Below are 18,315 nucleotides of genomic sequence, written 5' to 3'. Positions count from 1 at the left end.
CCTTCTAATAGGCACATTGGCACAAATTTATCGCAATAATTGCCTTATGCTCTGCTTAATTCTGCGGTCTTCTAGATTACAATTGTATATTAAAACATAGACAATGAAACAAGCTCACATAGTATATACAGACATAAACTAGTTTTGTTTCGAACAATACATAATTCATATAATTTTTGGTATGTTTGACTGTACAAGAGAAGATTTTTAATCTAATAACAATTTACAACCTCTCATCAAAAATGATAACATCACCATAATTAATAATTTTGAATCTGTATACGTGACTTGTGCTTAACTTTTCAATGAGATTCTCAACGCAAGTCTATGCTTTTGAATAAACCTTCTAGATCGTGCTCATGTACGGCAATGATTAACATTATAGCACCTCCCACAAGTATACCCAGTATTTGAATGACTATGGCCTTTGGGTCGCGAACAAGGTCTGGATTGTGAGCCACGCTCATCGTTGGTACCAAATCAGCGAATGCAATGTATAAAAACGAGCCCGCAGTAGCCGCATAGATCCATTTCGTCATGCCATCACCGATTCCAATAAGTAGCAGACCAATAGCCATTCCCACAAAGCTCAGCACCGAGCTGATAATATTCATATAAATGGCGCGACGTATGGAGATACCGGATTGTAGCAGTAGCGCAAAGTCACCCAGTTCGTGTGGTAGCTCGTGGCACAACACGGCTACGGCAGTGGCAAAGCCCGTAACGGGATCGCTGCCAAAGGCAGCTCCAATTGCCAGACCATCGGTGAGATTGTGCAATCCATCACCAATTATTACCATAAATGCTACGGGAGTTAGAGGGCGATCTGGCCTCTTCTGATCCTCCTTTGTCTCGTTCAGCATGATATTCAGTTCACGAGGTGCCGTAGCCACTTCTGTTGCCTGTATCTTGCCCGTATCGCTAGGACTGTGACCGTGAGCGTGACCGTGACCATGACCATGGCTATGGCCATGACCATGCTCCTTGCCCTTTAGGAGCGGAATCACGTTTTCCAACACGTACATAAACACGGCTGCCAGAAAGGCAGCGCCACACAGCATTGCCGCCTCGTTGCTGTGCTTGTGGCCCTGGTCCTGATCTGTCAAGCTTGAATTTTCCAATGCATGCTCGTGCTTTTGTTCCTTGAATAGGGCATGTGGCAGCAAGTGCATAAGCGCGTCTCCAGCCAGGGTTCCCACGGCTATGGCGACAAGGAATTTCAAGGTATTTTGATAGGCGACCGTCTTCATAAGAGGAACAAGCACTACTCCCAAAATTCCGCATGCTTAAAGGGCATATGTTGTTTATTCGTTGTCGAGATTTGAGTTGAATGGGATATTTACCTGAGAGCACAAACATGGAGGTGCTTGCGTAAATCCAGGCTGCAGACAGTCGAATGTTATATTACAGTTAGATGGCTGATGGCTTTCTCAGTGCACTTACCATTCCAAATTCGACCTTTTCTGTCGAGATTCATATGGCGTGGGTCCTCTGCCGGTTGCATGCATACTCCATTATCGATCTGTGCCAACAGGGCTGGGCACAGTTTCATGAATGCGCTGGGCGTGATAAGGACACTGTTGATGAATTTAGTGTACTCCTCCTCCAAGTTATGATTTTCCGTCTTCACTATATCACGGTACAGCTTATTTCGGTGTAGATCATTGTGGTCCACAAGAAGCGTGAGCAGCGACCTTGGCGATAGGCATGCGGCTTCAGGCAAAGGTGTACTATCGAGGGAAACTGTAAAAGGAGATGCTTGAATTCTGGTCTATAATCAATCCCATTGCGAGCTTGTAAGTAGCAAGGCGGCATTACAATTTTGAACATGAATTGAACATTAAAGTGGATGTTTCCTGCTACAAAGTTTTTAACCACAAAATTGATCCACTGAAAAGTGTATGAAATGTGTTGATCCATGTCTCGAGCCACAGAAGTGATAAATCTGGTTCACAAACGGAACCGAAATGGATCATTAAACGGAATCGTTTGATGGGCCTGCAGCCCTGGTCAGTTGTGAGCAGAATCTCAATGGCACGTTTATGCCTGTGTGCTGTACAATTAACGGTAAACCTCAAATGTGGTACAAACACGCAAAGTTAAAAGTTATGGTGCGTTTTTAATTTCCGCGTCCACATTGTTGGCTTTTGATTGCCAGGTGACAATGGAGATCGCCTTACTGACATTTTGTTGACATTACTTCTGATTAGCACGTACGGACCAGCACACACACATATGTAAGTAGATGTATTTTAATTAGCACAAAATTCGTTGTTTAAACAAGAGTGCACTTGTGTCTGTGCACTCGCAGATAATTTATAAATGCAGTTAAGGTGCATTAACAGGAAGCGATGCACGTAGACCCACTATTGTAGTGGTAGAACCGACTTGGTCAATGCAGGGAAATGGTTTTGATCATCACCTTGAAAACGTGCTTATCCCTATATGGCAGCCATGATTTTAGATTATAAGTATTATACAAATGACAACAAGATCAAATAGGCTGCCTTGCACTTGAAGTAGCCAATTGAAAGCAATATCAGGCCACAGTCTATTTAAAATATTGTAGGGCAGCGGTAAAACCGTTAGACTAGCAGATGCTCTGCCTCAAGCGAGACAGACACACATACATACATACATACATATATATGTATATATGTATCTACATTGTGCTATCCCTACCAAGCAATTATTACCAAGTGTTTTTTTTTGTTTTTGGAGAAAAACCCAATTTACTGAAAAACACTTGCCAATTGACTTGGATTGCAGAACAAGTTCTCCCCCATTATTATGTCTGTTTATCCAATTTTTAACTAATTTAATTTAATTCAAACTTTCCAGTATCGAAAGTAATAAGAAAATATATTGAGTTTGCTTCTTCATGGGAAGCTGATCTGGCTGTACTCTTAGTTCATTTAGACGTCACCTTGGTTGTTCATTCGGACAGGTGGACGGACAAACGGATGGCTCAACAAATCTAATATACTCTTTATCTATTTGGAAAGACGGAATAAGTAGCATAACAAGCGAGAGACTTGCAAACATAATAGTTTGTTTATAATCCACATGAAGTACATGTCAGCTTATAATTGTCGTTTAAGTTTCCATTTACTCGTATTGTTTGCTCATTGTCGTGGGTGGGTAGCCTGCAATTTTCCATTGTGCAACATCCCAGCCGCTCGTCGATTGTGTTGGGAATATGTGTCATTGCTTAAGGGGAACCTGTTGTCGCATAACCTGGCTAAGCGAACGTAAATATCTCGCTAATCCCTTTACTGGTAGCAAAACAAACTTAAACGGTGCTGCTATAAAAGCTGTTTATTACTTGATCAAATATTCCTATCTGCTGTTTAAATAGTCCAATAAAGTTGTGGTGTCGCGTTGAAATTCCGGGTTCAAAATAAAGGTACATAAATCTTACCACTGCTTTCCCGCGGGTGGCGATGCTTGGGGTCGTGCATTTCGCGAAACTCAACGGTTTGGTTCCTTTCCATGCGCTCGGCGTTCTGTTCCAGCTGCTGACTGGTCAGTTCTACATCGCTGAGCGCGTCTTCAGGACTGGGATTGGCGGTGGTCGCATTGTGCTTGGTGCTGTTGTAGCCCACTGGTCGGTGCTCTTCTATGGTGTGCGCGGGGTCGAATTCAATGTGCCCAAGGCCCAAGCTGTACATCAAATGCTCCAGACCCTATGAGTAAACAACCCAATTAGAATGAATGCAAAAGTTGCTTTAAAATGTAAGAAAAATGACTGACTGACTGACTGATTGAGTGACTGACTGATTGATGATCACCTCAGATAGAACCCTGAAATTCTTACTGTATTCACGCATAGATTTTGTTTGGGTAAATTCCACCTGTAACTGTGGAATATTGGCGGAAAACGGTTATATGTTATTTTATTTATCAGCCGATTTTTATGAAAATTTATTCTAGTTGTGTTTTCTATTGTCGTTTAATTATTTTTACATTATAGTTGAACTGTTATGGTTTCTTTAGTGTCTTAAACTCCATTATTGCATAGGCATGGTTAAGGATGCTTTCCCCATATTTATCACGGTTTCGACTTTTAAGTAATTTGACAAACAAGTTAATTTGCACTCGAGCACATTTGGCACATTTAAGCTCTATGCTAATTTGTCTATAACCCCGATTCTATTCAGGTGAAATATTTACTCAGTACGGCGCTTGCGCCTGGCTCACGTGTTAAACGTAGACGCGCGGGAATCTCACAAATAATTACTTGATTTACTTGTCACCGAGCAAAACAATTATATTTACATGCCTGTGCGTTTCCACGTACATATTAATGATGAAAATTGTATGGGGTCTGGGAGCGCATCTAATTGTCTTGACAGCGGCTGTCTATTGGCATGGGCGTGTGCTCTGTTCGTTAAGAGATGACAGGCTGGTTAACTACTTACACGCTTATCAGTTTATAATGCAGAGTAATTACAGAATCTGGCCGACAATGATTACCAAATAAAATGTTGGGACGGCGGCAATCCGTAGAGGGACGTTATTTTGTATGTGAAGTCAGTCTTTGCAAATAAAACAAACACGCGCTAATAGTAAAGCAGAAACAAAACAAAACAAGTTAAAGTGCTCTAATCGGCAGTGCCCGACTACGAGATACCCTATAACAGTCTATATATTATTTTCTACGCGTTGGAACTTCTACACCCATATGCAGGGTGAAATTCTCTAGCACTTCGACGTTATCCTAAACTGAAAATCGATTTTGGGTAAACATTTATCGAGGATCTCTACGTTTCACATAGCTCATAAAGTCTCTGCGATCAATCCTTCATTAAGACGGACATGGCTAGCTCGACATGGTGCTGACCAAGAATAGATATACTTAATAGGATGGGGAAAGCCTTCTGCCTGTTACTCACACTATAAGCCAGGGTATAATAAAACCAAAAGCTTGTGCCAACTGCACAGAAATTGATGGGCCACTAAACCCGCCGCGGATTTACTTTCATTCAACAAATTCTATGCCAAGAGCTCGTCATGTGCTGTGGAATTCAGCTACTTATTATCACCGGGACACGCGCTAATCCGCAAATCGAGATTGAAGCTTGTGCCCGCTTAGTTAGCATGCCGCATACGTAACCAGGCTTTCAAGTGTATGGAGGTATTGCGTAGTGTCGCCGCCGCCAACGTCTACGCATGAGTAATGCCAATTGGACTTGGCTGCATAGTTTATGGCGGGTGTTAGCATTGCCATAAAGCATATATGAACACATACATATATACACCTGGATATATAAGCAGTACATAGATATAATATGGTCAACGGCAGTTGCCACACTTTTATTAGACGCACACATATATGTTTATCAAAAAGTATTTGAATACATTTAATGATATGGAATATTCCATTATTTCATTAATAATTATATTCTAATTTGACAGAGCTTGTCATTTACGTACTGAAACTGATTTAATCATTTAAATTAGGTTGAAGTATATACTACCAATGCAGGGATCAAGGTCAGAGTTACAAATTTTTGCATGCTTCATCCTGTGGACACATCGTAGACACAAATTTTCTTCCAAACTTGAATTTTTCCTCTTAAATGTGTTTATACTCTGCTCACTGTTTTTATTTTAATTGTATGTGTTAGTTTTTTCTGCTTTGACGAGAATGCGAAATATTAGTTTTGTTCTTAGAATAAAACCTGATTTGGGTACCTGGGTACTTGATTCGTCAATGTCATCTTCTAGTCCTTTTACAGTCTATTACTTCCATTTCGTGCACTCTAACCCAAATTTGTTATGCAAAGCTTGTCTGTGTTCTTCCATAATTGATCTTCTTATCAGAGTCTCAAACATCCTAAATAAATATGAGATACTGTTCTTCCATTGAAAAAGTTTCATGCTCATATCCCCAGTAATTGCTTTAATACTTGTATATAAAACGAAATGAGTAAATTGTATATTTTGTGCATGGTCCGTCCGTCTGTTAGTTACTTGAAACTTGGCATATATACTCGTGTATAACGACCGGGCGTGGGAAATCAAGAAAACCTATATCTTCTACAGTCTTAAAGCTAAGTAATCAATTTTGTATACATATTCTACCTGCGCCCACTGGGGGCATGTCGGGTAATTCTATATATCTTGATAAATTTGCCGGGCTATTATTGAACTATAAACTAGTTGCTTGTTTCGTATTGGGGTAGCATTATTGATTCAATACTCATCAATAGGAGTTTGTTTCCGAAAGTCTTTGGTTATTTCATTTTATAAAAGATCGTTTAACTTCATTTCTCTAGCCACCGTGTCAGCCGGAATTAACGGCCATGGACATAACGGACATCGTCTCTTTGCACAATTTTTAACGTAGTAGGTTGAAGTGGTTGTGGCCTTGCTGTGCAGGTCAATGTTGACTGTTATTACCCAAACCCATTAAAAATAGTTAAAAAGGGTATAATGTTTTTGTGCTAACGTATGTAACAGGCAGAAGGAAGCCATGTCCAGCTGTCTGTCTGTCCGCCTTTCTACCTGTATTAAATACACGTCAATCTCAGAAACTATAAGAGCTAGAGTCTCGATTTTTTAAACATAAGTCCACCAAGTGCCTAGAGTTTCTATGCATATCTCTAGTGCCCGCGCTGTACGAGTTTTTTGAGCATATCTCCTATAAAACACACAGATCCAGAATATTCCACTATTAAAATCCTCTGCCGTTCCCCCCAAAGTTATAAAAGAACGGATTTTTATAATGTTGTTTTTTTTATAAAAGGTAAATAGTATCGTTTAGTCGGATTTTCTCTGATGAAAGCTGCTCTCATAATAATAATCTCACCTATTTTGTGTGGCAATCTTTTCATCAAATCGGACAGAGCACACAGCGATGGCGCTGTAGATCTGGTCCACCAAATTCAGATCAGATATCTTCAGTCTCCAACAGTCTCTGATTTACAAATGTGTGCATATATATGAGTCTGAAGCAACACTAGTACATATGTTGATACATCGCAACGTGTAGGCTAACCGAGACATAACAGTACGTCAAGATTTTGATTAAATTTATGACAATGTTAAAGCTAAGATCCCATCAGCTGCGTCTGACTAAATAATGGTTCGTCGTACGCCGCAGACAATAAAAAGTTTTGCGTATCTCAGAGCGAGTATAAAGATAACTAATACTACGATTACTAAAGCCCTAGAAAAGTATCTACTTATGCCCCTTAGCTGTTCATATTGCTCACTTTGCCAATCAATGCTGGCCTCAGCGCCCTTGCAAATGTTTGAGAAAGCGTATTACAGCTTAGTCCCAATGGGGCAAAACATAAAAGTGGCCGAACGACAACTTTTGGCCAATGCCACAATCGCTAATCAACAAAATTGCAACACATGTTGATAGATTAAAAAACAAAAACAAACAACAGAAACAAAAACAATATAAAAAAAAGGTACTAATTTTATTTTGCCTCGGCAAAAAGTTGCTAACGGAGCGAAGCGGAGCGTGTTTTGACGCTTACTCAAATGTCTGTGTTTTAGATGAAGTACCAGGTTTGTGCGGCTTTACCTCAAAGCTAATGGTGTTGCCGCTGCCATACTTCTGGAATATCTGCGTCACATAACGATTATATTCCGTGGATGCGTAAGCCGTGCTCCACCAGACCGAGCCGATTAGCAGCAGGTAGGTTACGATCTGTTCCAGCGCCATTGCCAATGTTTATCCAAATCGAGCTCTATAAACTACACTTTCTCCACAGTTATTTTATTTTTATTTTTTTTGCAATTAGTTTCGTTTTGCTCTTATTTTTGGTTATTATTGGTTATTTTTTGTTATTCTTTGGCAATTTGTGCTGAATAATTACACCTTTCCGATCATTTCCCCGCTAATTTCAATTTAAATGCCGACTCGGGCGGCGCAACTGTTACTGATCCCGTTCGGCGGTCTATTGAACGACCGTTTCGCCCACGCTCCGCTTATGTACTGATCCCAGCGAGTCGCTGGCGATCTGCTGCTCGCTCCTCCTCGCACTCGTCGCATTTTTAAACTGTTGTCAGTCGCTGGAAAAGCTTTCGAGAGCTTTCGTGGCTCGTTTGATTTTCGTTGGCCGTCTTCTAATGGGCTTTAATGCAGATAACAGCTTTGAACTTTAAGGGACTCAGCTCTCAGCCTCAGCTATTATAAAGGTTTGAGCTTCACGTTTGTAGAAGAGTTATAAGATTATAAGGGCTTGACCTAGGTTATTCATGTTTGTATAGGGTATTATAAGAGTTAGAGCTGGATATTCAAATTTGTCTAGAGTAATGTAAGGGTTTGAGCGTAGGGAATTAAGAGCATAGATATTCAAGTTAGTATATATTTTCCTGAAATGTGTAACGCCTAAAATTAGATATTTCCGAAGTCATTAGGTAACTAGTCTCTCAGTTTGAACGCTCTTGTCAAAATCCGGAACCGGCAGAATCAGAACACTATACCATATAGCACCCATATGTAATACTGTCATCTAGCTCTAACGCCTTTCAAGATGCTTTGACCAAACTCAGCAAATACGATATATATCTGCGAAGCCCTACTGAACGATTATTAAATTTTCTGCTGTTTGTTTTTTTAGCACTTTATTTAACTCTATAAAGTATAATTCGATTTACGCAAGTACAAAATTTTATCAATAATATACTTATTTGTACTTATTTTATGTAAAATAATATCTGAAAATTGTAATGCATTATTGTATTGGATTTGTGTTTGTCTATTGGATATTGTGCTTAGATGCTGAGGAACTGATATATATAAATATACATAATATTACATATAATATAGATATACTAATGCTATTGATTCAGCAGCCTGCTTAATTCAAAGACTTTCAGAATTTTGTAAATATGTACACTAAAAAAATTGATGTTTGGAAAAGCCCGCTGTGCGCTATAAAAGTATGGGCAGAAATAATCTTACCCAAATGCTTATCATGCGAACTACTCATAATTGATTCCTACAAGAAAGGCACTGATTGCCATGAGTTATTCAAACTTAGTCGAACTTATCCTGATTTGGCATACAGATAAAGAATTTGGAGCACCACATGTTTATAGCCTGTGAGGTGTCAGCCAGCCATTGAACCGGATTGTGTATTGTCAGATAGTAGATCGGAATGCCGGACAGTATTATTACAGTGCCAACACCCACCTCAGTGGGTGATTGCGAGCACGATGCGATCACCAAAAACAGACAAACAATCAGATAGATGATCGGAAGCGAGAGATTGACGCGTATAGGTCGCTCCGTCTTGGGCTGCTTGTAGCGTAGCCATAGCAGACCAGACACAGAGACGAGTGTAAAGAGCGCTTCCACGTAGCTGACATAGTTGATGAGCACGTATGTGTCCTTAATGAATAGCAGCATCAACGTAATAATACACTGTAAAACAGAAGGTGTTTAGTATGTTGGCTTACTAGACGAATAGATCACAGCCATTTACCAGGAATATTAACGATGGCACCGGCGTCAGGCAATTGATGTTTATCAGCGAAATTGCTGCTGGCAGGTGGCCATTGCGTGCTCCGACGAAGAACAGGCGAGAGGATGCGAAGATGGCGCCATTCAGTGAGCCAAATGTCGAACATGCTACCGCAAAGGGCATGATCCACGACAAGAAGCCCAGCATCTTGTCTCCAAAGGTAACAGCCACCGCATCCGATGAAAGAATCTCATCAGTGGAGAGCACCGAAAAGTATGCAACATTTGTGACCATATAAATGACCGTGACCACCGGCATGGATATGCAAATGGCGCGTGGTAAATTGCGGTACGGATCTTTCAGTTCCTCGGTCACGAAATTCAAATAATTCCAGCCGGAGTATGAGAAAAGGCCGCTGTAGAAGGCCAGAGCTATAAATCCCGGCTCCTTGAGCCCGCCACTGAATGGCTGCTCCCAATGCTCCGTGTTGCCGTCCGCCAAGTACCACACGCCGGCACCCACAATAACCATCAGGGCGACCACCTTTGTGCCCGTGAATATGTCCGTCACACGAGTAACCCATTTGACGTTGTAGCAGTTGATGACGGTCAGGACACCTGCGATAAAGTTAACAGAAATTAGACGCATTTCTTCATTTCGCCATTTCGTGGACACTTACATATCATGGCAGCGGCCAGGAGCTGCACTGCACCAATGGGTGCCTCGCACGAGGGCCAAAACGGCTTCAGCAGATACTGAGCAAATGTGAGTGCCGTGATGGCGTTACCCGTAGGCACCAGGATGAGCAGCGCCACCCAAAGATAGAGAAAGGCGGGCAACGGTCCAAATGCGGTACCGATATAGGCGTAATCTCCACCAGATTTGGGTATCATGGTTCCTGAAAAGAATTTCATTGCAAATATTACGAAATGTTCGAGGAAAAAGAAGAAGTAGTAGGAAGATTTAATACGGTTTTGCAGATAAGTTAGCTGAGCAGTACATTTTTCTGTGTTTGGTCAATGTATCTTGAAAAGTAGAAAAGGTTTCCAAACAAAAACTCGTTTATCAGCTGGTATTTCCTAAAGGGTTGTGTGCTGATTCAAATAGTTGATCCTAATCAAGAATAAATGTTCCTTGTGGGTTCAAAGACGTCAAAAACAAAATAATCAAATGTTATATTAAAATTGAGTCTATAGGGAAGTTTCTATTTCTGCCCTCGGCTATTGATCAAGCATATTGAAAGGCTTTAAGACGTTTATTTAATTATGTATTTTTCCCTATATCTTTTATATACCATTTACGGTCATTGCACTGTCTATTGGAATTGACACTTATAGATAATACTCGACTTAGTCCATCGGCTGAGTGTTGGTTAAATAAAAAGTTATCTGCGATGTGATTAAGTTAATTGAGTTGCCGGTTATCGAACTGTATATAAAGAAAGCGAAAGTGCTTTAAACTAGACAAATATGCATTTGAATCCCTATATACCGCTTGTATACGAAAGCAGAAGTTTATTACACAATTTGCACGCATTTGTGCTGGCTATCAAATATTCAAATAACCGTCTGGTACATCAAGTTTTCAAAATCAAACTGGTTTATTATTCAAAATGCGCGAAATATAGCTGTGCAGCGAAATGATTGCAAGAACAAGAAAGACGCTTTTGTGCTCTTGTTAAAGGAATTATTTCTAAGGCACATACTAAAGCGATCCAATCTACTTTTTTTAGTTAATTCAATTACAAGCGAATCTTAAAAAAAACCGTATTATTACAATGTCTTTAAGTGATCTTTTCGAAATATAATCCCAACCATTTCCTCGATCTGCGTTAAGAACTATTCTAATAAATTTCGAATATAATATTTTAGTCGGAAATGTGGCTTCTTGTAGTCCAATTAAAATATAATTTTGCTCGTATTGAACAATATTTAGGGTCTTGGAACGGCCTTAATCGAAGTCTGTCTTAGCTGATATGGCAAGTTATGCAAAAATAAACGAGGTCGTGTACTACATTATGCTGATTACAGGTGTTACACAGTTATTTAATGTAGCACACCTAGTCAGCGCAAATGTAAGAGAATCGCTAGCATCAGCATGCTTACATATTCAGGGCGAAAAGCCCGCAACAATTATTTTTTGGTTCAGTTGACGGTTCGAACCCACTTCCCGTCTCGGGGTTCGGCTGGCGAAACTGATTGTCGACATCATCAACCTAGGTTTTTGTTTAGTTTAAAGCTTAGTTTTATATCTAGCAGATATTATAAGAATTGGAATTGAGGTGGGGGCATATTTATTTGTGCTTAGTGGGATTAGGGCTTAAAGTTCAGTTTATATTATGAAACAAAATTGAATTGTTAACCAGATACTCACCTAATTCTGCGTAGCATAGAGCGCCAACCATGCTGAGAACTCCGCATAACACCCAGACAATTAACGACTGTCCAATCGAGCCGGAAAACATGAGCACACCTTTGGGGCTGACGAAAATGCCGGCGCCGACGATGACGCCAACAATGATAGCGACGCCGTCGAGCAGTCCAATTTGTTTCTTCAGTTTCACGCCCGACTCCTGACTGGATGTGTCTGTGGAGGAGTCGCTGCTCGCACGTGCTTTTTTATCGCCCGCCGACTGCGCTGGCACCTCGAATACCTGGCGCGGTATCAGCGTATCGCTGGCTTGAATTCGTGTCATTTTACTCTTTGCGCTTCGCAATTAAGAGTCAATTGACAATATGAGATATTTGGAGAGTTGCTCGTTTGTGCTGATTTTTTAAATTGGCTATAAATTGGTCCTTTGGTTGAGTTCTTTAATTGTTAAATATGTTTATTTTTCTGAAGGCTCATGTATCATGTTTTCTTTTATTCTTTTTTTTTTTCTCCTATATTTATCAGTCTGCGCGCGGCGCGCTCACTGCCAGCGTGGATCTCGTATAAGAAGTTCAATTTTGTGTTTTACTTTGCGGCCACATGCTTTTATTTGATTATTTGCATGTGCTTATTGTAGGTTCGTTTGAGTGTGTGCATGTTCGCATGTACTTTACATATGTATGTATGTGTGTACGCGTTTACACTTATGGCTTACTCATTTGCTGCACACTAATTATTCATAGGGCACACGTGTTCCGTCAGTCGCTCCTAAAATGCTGTGAGGTGAAGAGTTCGCTGTGCTTGGAGTAGCATCTGTTCAGTGACAACTACTGCGTTTCTTTTAAAAAGTGTTCCCGTTTTGTTTTCTGTTCCTGTTTGCCACTTAAAGAACACTCTACTCGCGCAACGGGCTGCCCGATCGACTACACCTTACACGCTCCGAGTCCAAACTAAGTTTGAAATATTAATGTACCCTCCGCTTTATGCCAGACGCGAAATCGACGACAGCTGTGCTTAGAGTTTCCCTCTCTCTCTTTCTTGCTTGCGCTCTCTTAGTGCACTACGCATTTGCTCTTTATTTGTGCTTCTATGGGCTTGCCATACAATCTTGAACAGACTTGCGTTGATTTACCTGGCGCCCTAGATTAGCCGTTACCTGAGAACCTGTAACGAAAAAAGTTTGTTAGACCTAGACACTTTTTCGCATGCGTCTCTCTCATTTTTTCCTAGCCAAAAACTGTCGCACGCAAGCATGATGCAAGAATCGTCCACATTTCTGCAGCGTTTATTTTCAGCAACTCTCCCTCCAACTTCTTATTATGTGCAGCTGCCTGACGCATTTGCAATGTGCATATGTCTTTCATTTATGAATGTATATATAAACATATGTAAAGGAACATGAGTATTTCTATACACAATTGAATACACAAAAACATACATATGCTTAACAACATTAACCGCCAAAAGCCCGTTTCTCCCTTTACTGTTTGGCTTCAGTGTAAGAGACTTATTTTTACTTCTCTGCCAACATTGAGTCGCAGTTCTCTGGCCATGTTGATATTAATTATAACAAAATTATTGGTGCCCCCCACAAGCTCTTCGCTCAACATAAAACTGCGTGACAATCACATCGATGTAAGTGCTTATCTATATATGGTTGTATGTATGTGTTTATGTATGTATGTTTGTATGTTTATATGTATGTATGTATGTCTCTTTTGTTACACACTGACCTGTCTAGTGTTTTACTTGGCCTGAATGGTTAACTTGTCTGACGCAGATAAAAAAGACTAGTTTGTATTAGTCGATATGAAGCATATAAATATATGTACATATATATAAATATGCATACGTACGTATATATGCAATGTCGAGTTATGTATGATAGACAATCCAGCTTATTCTTTCCAACAACCATTCGCCAGGGAATATGTTCAAGTTTCATGCCATTTAGAAATTGATCTCCATTAAATAGAAGTTGGCGTTTACGGCGTTTACATTGATGTATATAAATATATAAATATATATATATATATATATATATATTTACGGCACAGTCCCGTAGCCTTCGTAATGGGAGCTGCGAAATAGAGGCACGCAGCTCTAATCTTCAAATAAATAGAACTTGTTTCAAGCTGTTCGCTAATTAATTTGTTATCAATATTATTACCCTCATTAAAAAAAAACTTTAATATAATATGTTCCGGCTATGCAATATTTCGATTGTCTATGTAGATTGAGAAGTTGTATTATTGTTTGGCTTTTTTATCTTTTATCTCTTTTATTATGTGTGGATAGCATGGGTGCTGGGTATCTACTAGTCGAGTACTCTAAAGCTTTTTGTTTATCACATTAAATCAACTCTCTAAAGAGTTAATGAAGTGTTAACCATACTTTATTGCATATTGATTTTTATTTACCTATTGCTATCTGGTTGAATTGGCAAGAACAGGTAACAATATATGTAGTCTTAATATAACCTGTAACTAGCTGATTATAAATTGCATTAAGCGCTAATTTGTTCAGCATGCAATGTTGTGTACCCCAGTTAAGGGGGAATAATGGATTTGTGCAAATGTGTGCAACAGGTAGAAGGAAGCACCTTTACCCTTAAGTTGTATATTTGATCGGGAGACAGTCTTACCAATTCGAATCGATAAAACATTTAAATGAATGAATGAATAAAACATTTAAAATGTTCAGTAATTAGGAAGCAGTTAATACCCAGGTTAATTTACGGTTCAATCAGGGCAAATATGTTTTAGTTGCGAGCACATGGTCTTGTTATTTCTTTTTGTAGTCGAAATACATATCTATATATATATTCATATATAGTATTTGTTTGTCAGCATTTCATGTGCTTATTAAAGTTAGTGAGGCTTTTGTAAAACACTTGAGCGTATTGTTATCAACTAAAACACATCAATTTTGTATAATATACGGAATGTATGTACGTATGTACATATGGAGGAACCCATAACTAAATCGCTTTTGTCGTGGAGATCGCTAGGCGCGTGTATGTCACATTTCAAACTGTGATAATTCAATTTTGCGGTGATCGTAATCCCAACGAACTTTTAGTGCCGACATACATGCATACATATGCCATGTACGTATGTATGTATGCTCGTGGCTATGTACCAATGAATGAACATACAGATCAACTGTACAGAAGAGATGCCATCGAAAAACGAATCGTAGCGCCTGCGTTTTATAGAGGCCTGAGATTTTGATTGTCAACTATAATGTTATAGATGGCGGTTGTTGTTGGTCTGGTAATCTAATTGTAAGAGTCGCCAATGAGACACACGCATGCCACACAGCGGCGGCTGCGGCTTGACGTACATACATATAGACATACATACATACATATGTACATCTGCATACAAATATTTACTTGCTTGTGTGCACACAAACTGTGGGTTGTTTTTGTCGTTGATTAACTGTGGTTCCGACTTTTATTGTTTGGTTTTTGTGTTTCTGGTTTTTAGTTTTGCGCCCTAGTCATACCCAAAATATGATGGATTACTTCCATATGCAATTTTCATTAATACAATTTTTTACTTTCCGATTCTTAACACGACTGTCAAAAGTCACATTTCGTCTTAACGCGGTTAGATCCCTGAACTTTATTGCCTGTCAACGCTTAGCGCACTGCGCCACTTCTTCATTTCTTAGTCAGGTATAATATGTTAACTTTCGTACGCAGATCAGATCACAGAAGAATATATTCACTAGTATATATCCTTATGTAGATATTATGCATTTTAGTATTATTCCCTTTTGCGGAACCGAACACTCGGCGAGCGCGTATTTATCCCATGTGAACGTAAAGGTATGTAAATTTGTTCAGTCCGTTGGACAACCGTAACGCACGGTTAGAAAACCCGAATGGAACTAAAAGTGATTCTTGCTTAATGCACAATGACACGGACACTGCACTGAGAGAATAGAAATATAAAAAGCTTTAATAAAATAAAACACCCAAAAACGAATCAAACAAATTTCAGACAATTGTACGAAATTGTGTGGGTAGATTTGTGTGATTGCGGTTGTGCTTATCATACCATCTGTGTGTGTGTGTGTCAGGAACTGTATACATGTACATACGACACTATACAACACATAACCACCTGTACATAATTACAGTTGTATGCAATGCACGTACTCTGAACCATTTCATATGCAAAGTCTAAAGCTGTTCTCTAGTGTTACTAGCTGAGCAAGCCATATCGTCAGTTTCGTAGCCCCTCTCAGACTTTGTGCACGCATGTCCGAAACCAGAGAGAAAAATTCACTCAAAGGGTGCAGCTTGCAATTCGTTGGCATCTATTTAAATCGTTGGTTTTTTATGCATTTTGTGTATGCAGCTAGATATACGTATATACACGCGTCCAGTCATCATTTTGGCCTTATAATATCTGTACACAATCGCTGCGGGTAAGACTTTAACAATGCAATGTATAGCAATATTATTTGGGGTTCTGTTGTTGCTCCCTGCAGGCACATTTACATAAAATACATTTTTAAAGTTATTGTAAATTTAATAAGCATCGTATTTGTACCCTTAATAATATCTATTCGCCCAGAGGTGGAATTTTAAATATTTTCGCTGTGGTATCCTCCGAAACGGTCAACAATAAATTTTCCTGACATTTATATGCAAATTCATATATATGGTAGAAATGTCCAGTGAGTGTAAACTTAAGATTGCCTGTACGTGCATCAAAAGCATTCAGATTTCCCTGCGCGGTAGCCGTCAGCAAAGTGTGATCGTTCAGCCATTTAAGCCTGCAGTAAATTGGACCCATAGTAGCATATATGGAGTATATTGATGTAATATGCTTACCGAAGTATTCCGTCATTCGGCACCGGGCTTTCACAAATCGTGCGTAGCGCATACTTGGAATAGTCCCAAATAGAGATCTGCCCGTCCAGCGAGCCGCAGGCTACTAGCTTTAGATCTGCCGAAGAAGGAGCGAAGGCAATGCATTCAATCCCATGTTCGGACTGGACAACATTCACCGGTCCATTGTTAGTGCAGAAGAGAAGTTTGCCTAAGAATCGAATATATGTTGATTATGTTCTAAGTACATACAAATTAGCAAGTTCACGATTACTCACCACCGCCTTCGGCGCACAAATAAAACGGCGAGTCCGGTTCACAGGCGACGACAGCATGACTTATTTCCCCAAAAGCAAGAGGGTGTTGCTCGTTCACCTCCATTAGTACCTGACAGGTCTTTAGATCCCACAGCTTTACTATGCCATTCGTGTAGGCTGTAAGCAGTTTTTTGCCGTCGCCGCTTAGCTCGCCAGCTTCGCAGCGCGAGGAGTGTCCAGGTAGTATTTTGCACTCGCCGCTAGGAATACGCCATACGTAGACCTCACCGCTATCGCCACCGGCCAGCAGTACATTAGCAGCACGATGCCAGAACATCCAGGCCATGTCGAACATGGAGTACTCCCACACCTTGTTTAGAATGGGTCGGTCGTCGTTTTGTTCGTTAACTTTGTACACCAACAGCTCGCCGGATATGTCGCCTGTGGCCAGGTAACTGCCATCGTGACTAAAATGTGTTTCAGTAACGGTGTCCTTATGCTCAGTTATCTCAAACAGCACCTCGCCGTTGTTGGTGTCCCACACATAGGCGCGGTCATCTTCGCTGCCAGTCACAGCCCAATTGAACTTCGGATGCAGATTGCAGCCAAAGACAGGTGCTGTGTGCTTACGGAACGTGAACACGGCTTCATCTTTGATGGCAGCAATGCGTTCACGATCCCTCACCTCCTCCTCCTCCTCTTCTTCATTGTCCATGGCGTCGTCAGAATCGTTGTTAATGCCCAAGCGTGCTTCCAGCTGCGCCAACGTCACCTCCTCCATTTCTAGCTCGTCGATTTCGTCATCAAGCGGCGGATCGCCATCCAGTTCGATTTCCTCCAGGATTTCGTCATCTGCGTAATCGAAGTCGGGCCGGTGCGGAGGTGTATTCTGACGCATTGTGTGTTGTTTTAGTTTTTACGTTCTAAGCTTGTGAACTTTTCCATACAAGAGCTGTACAGCCATGCACACACATGCACGTGTTGGCCGCACAGCTGATTTTGTCGACAGGGCTGCCAACTTGTTCAAATTTCAAAACGGCAAAACGCTTTATAAATTTGGCGGTTGTTTTGAAACGTTTCTTATGAACAATTTTAAAATATGATTGTCATGAAATGGAACAACTAAATAAACTAAAAGTGGATAAGAATGTGCTACGCAAAATGTATACAATACTTACACGTACTTAAAAGGTAAAGGGCTTTTATTAAATTGATGCAGATACAGATGGATGAACATCTCACTTGCTCCGTCCACAAAATGTATAAGTATGCGCGTATGCAATTGAGGTTGTCTTCTTAATAATTCTTCGCTTCTTCTTTTCCGGCCATACACATTGACAAATTGTTTTTAAGAAACCTATAATGTAATATGCTGTATAACGGAGATGCTGTTTTCTATCTGTCAAAGATATTT

General features: G+C 40.1%; 3 protein-coding genes across 4 annotated transcripts; all 3 read right to left on the bottom strand.

The window, feature by feature from the left end:
- Positions 1 to 304: 304 nt before the first annotated feature.
- Positions 305 to 7,926, bottom strand: LOC115770107 (zinc transporter foi). Its single transcript, XM_030715224.1, has 5 exons — positions 7,541 to 7,926; positions 3,422 to 3,686; positions 1,444 to 1,743; positions 1,344 to 1,382; positions 305 to 1,285 (listed from the first exon to the last, which is right to left on the bottom strand). The coding sequence occupies exons 1-5, from the start codon at positions 7,679 to 7,681 to the stop codon at positions 315 to 317; spliced, it is 1,716 nt and encodes a 571-aa protein (XP_030571084.1). The 5' UTR covers positions 7,682 to 7,926; the 3' UTR covers positions 305 to 314.
- A 650-nt stretch (positions 7,927 to 8,576) lies between these two features.
- Positions 8,577 to 15,636, bottom strand: LOC115770104 (Y+L amino acid transporter 2). 2 transcript variants are annotated; one of them, XM_030715220.1, is made up of 5 exons: positions 15,196 to 15,636; positions 11,802 to 12,962; positions 10,108 to 10,326; positions 9,450 to 10,045; positions 8,577 to 9,388 (listed from the first exon to the last, which is right to left on the bottom strand). In XM_030715220.1, the coding sequence occupies exons 2-5, from the start codon at positions 12,121 to 12,123 to the stop codon at positions 9,002 to 9,004; spliced, it is 1,524 nt and encodes a 507-aa protein (XP_030571080.1). In that variant the 5' UTR covers positions 12,124 to 12,962; positions 15,196 to 15,636; the 3' UTR covers positions 8,577 to 9,001. The 2 variants fall into 2 exon arrangements, with proteins under 2 accessions (XP_030571080.1, XP_030571081.1); XM_030715221.1 differs by lacking the exon at positions 15,196 to 15,636 and having other exon boundaries at positions 11,802 to 13,165.
- A 685-nt stretch (positions 15,637 to 16,321) lies between these two features.
- On the bottom strand, positions 16,322 to 18,017 carry LOC115770105 (angio-associated migratory cell protein). The gene is made up of 3 exons (XM_030715222.1): positions 16,923 to 18,017; positions 16,648 to 16,855; positions 16,322 to 16,589 (listed from the first exon to the last, which is right to left on the bottom strand). The coding sequence occupies exons 1-3, from the start codon at positions 17,797 to 17,799 to the stop codon at positions 16,376 to 16,378; spliced, it is 1,299 nt and encodes a 432-aa protein (XP_030571082.1). The 5' UTR covers positions 17,800 to 18,017; the 3' UTR covers positions 16,322 to 16,375.
- Positions 18,018 to 18,315: the final 298 nt, after the last annotated feature.

The sequence above is a fragment of the Drosophila novamexicana genome, unplaced genomic scaffold (genome assembly GCF_003285875.2).
Source record: "Drosophila novamexicana strain 15010-1031.04,08,12 unplaced genomic scaffold, DnovRS2.1 tig00004555-arrow-pilon, whole genome shotgun sequence".
NCBI lineage: Eukaryota > Metazoa > Arthropoda > Insecta > Diptera > Drosophilidae > Drosophila > Drosophila novamexicana.
Note: the sequence above shows the minus strand (reverse complement) of the source record. Positions and strands in the feature narration are given on the sequence as shown.

What these genes read in the sequence shown, in the direction of transcription:
- LOC115770107 (XM_030715224.1), bottom strand. Translation starts at nt 7,681, where the DNA reads ATGGCGCTGGAACAGATCGTAACCTACCTGCTGCTAATCGGCTCGGTC. An exon ending in CCACCCGCGGGAAAGCAGTG is followed by an intron (nt 1,744 to 3,421) that starts GTAAGATTTATG and finishes CTCCTTTTACAG; the next exon opens with TTTCCCTCGATAGTACACCT. An exon ending in CTCCATGTTTGTGCTCTCAG is followed by an intron (nt 1,286 to 1,343) that starts GTAAATATCCCA and finishes ATGCCCTTTAAG; the next exon opens with CATGCGGAATTTTGGGAGTA.
- LOC115770104 (XM_030715220.1), bottom strand. Translation starts at nt 12,123, where the DNA reads ATGACACGAATTCAAGCCAGCGATACGCTGATACCGCGCCAGGTATTC. An exon ending in CCTGGCCGCTGCCATGATAT is followed by an intron (nt 10,046 to 10,107) that starts GTAAGTGTCCAC and finishes ACTTTATCGCAG; the next exon opens with GTGTCCTGACCGTCATCAAC. An exon ending in TGCCATCGTTAATATTCCTG is followed by an intron (nt 9,389 to 9,449) that starts GTAAATGGCTGT and finishes TCTGTTTTACAG; the next exon opens with TGTATTATTACGTTGATGCT.
- LOC115770105 (XM_030715222.1), bottom strand. Translation starts at nt 17,799, where the DNA reads ATGCGTCAGAATACACCTCCGCACCGGCCCGACTTCGATTACGCAGAT. An exon ending in TTTGTGCGCCGAAGGCGGTG is followed by an intron (nt 16,856 to 16,922) that starts GTGAGTAATCGT and finishes TTCGATTCTTAG; the next exon opens with GCAAACTTCTCTTCTGCACT. An exon ending in CCGAATGACGGAATACTTCG is followed by an intron (nt 16,590 to 16,647) that starts GTAAGCATATTA and finishes AATTTACTGCAG; the next exon opens with GCTTAAATGGCTGAACGATC.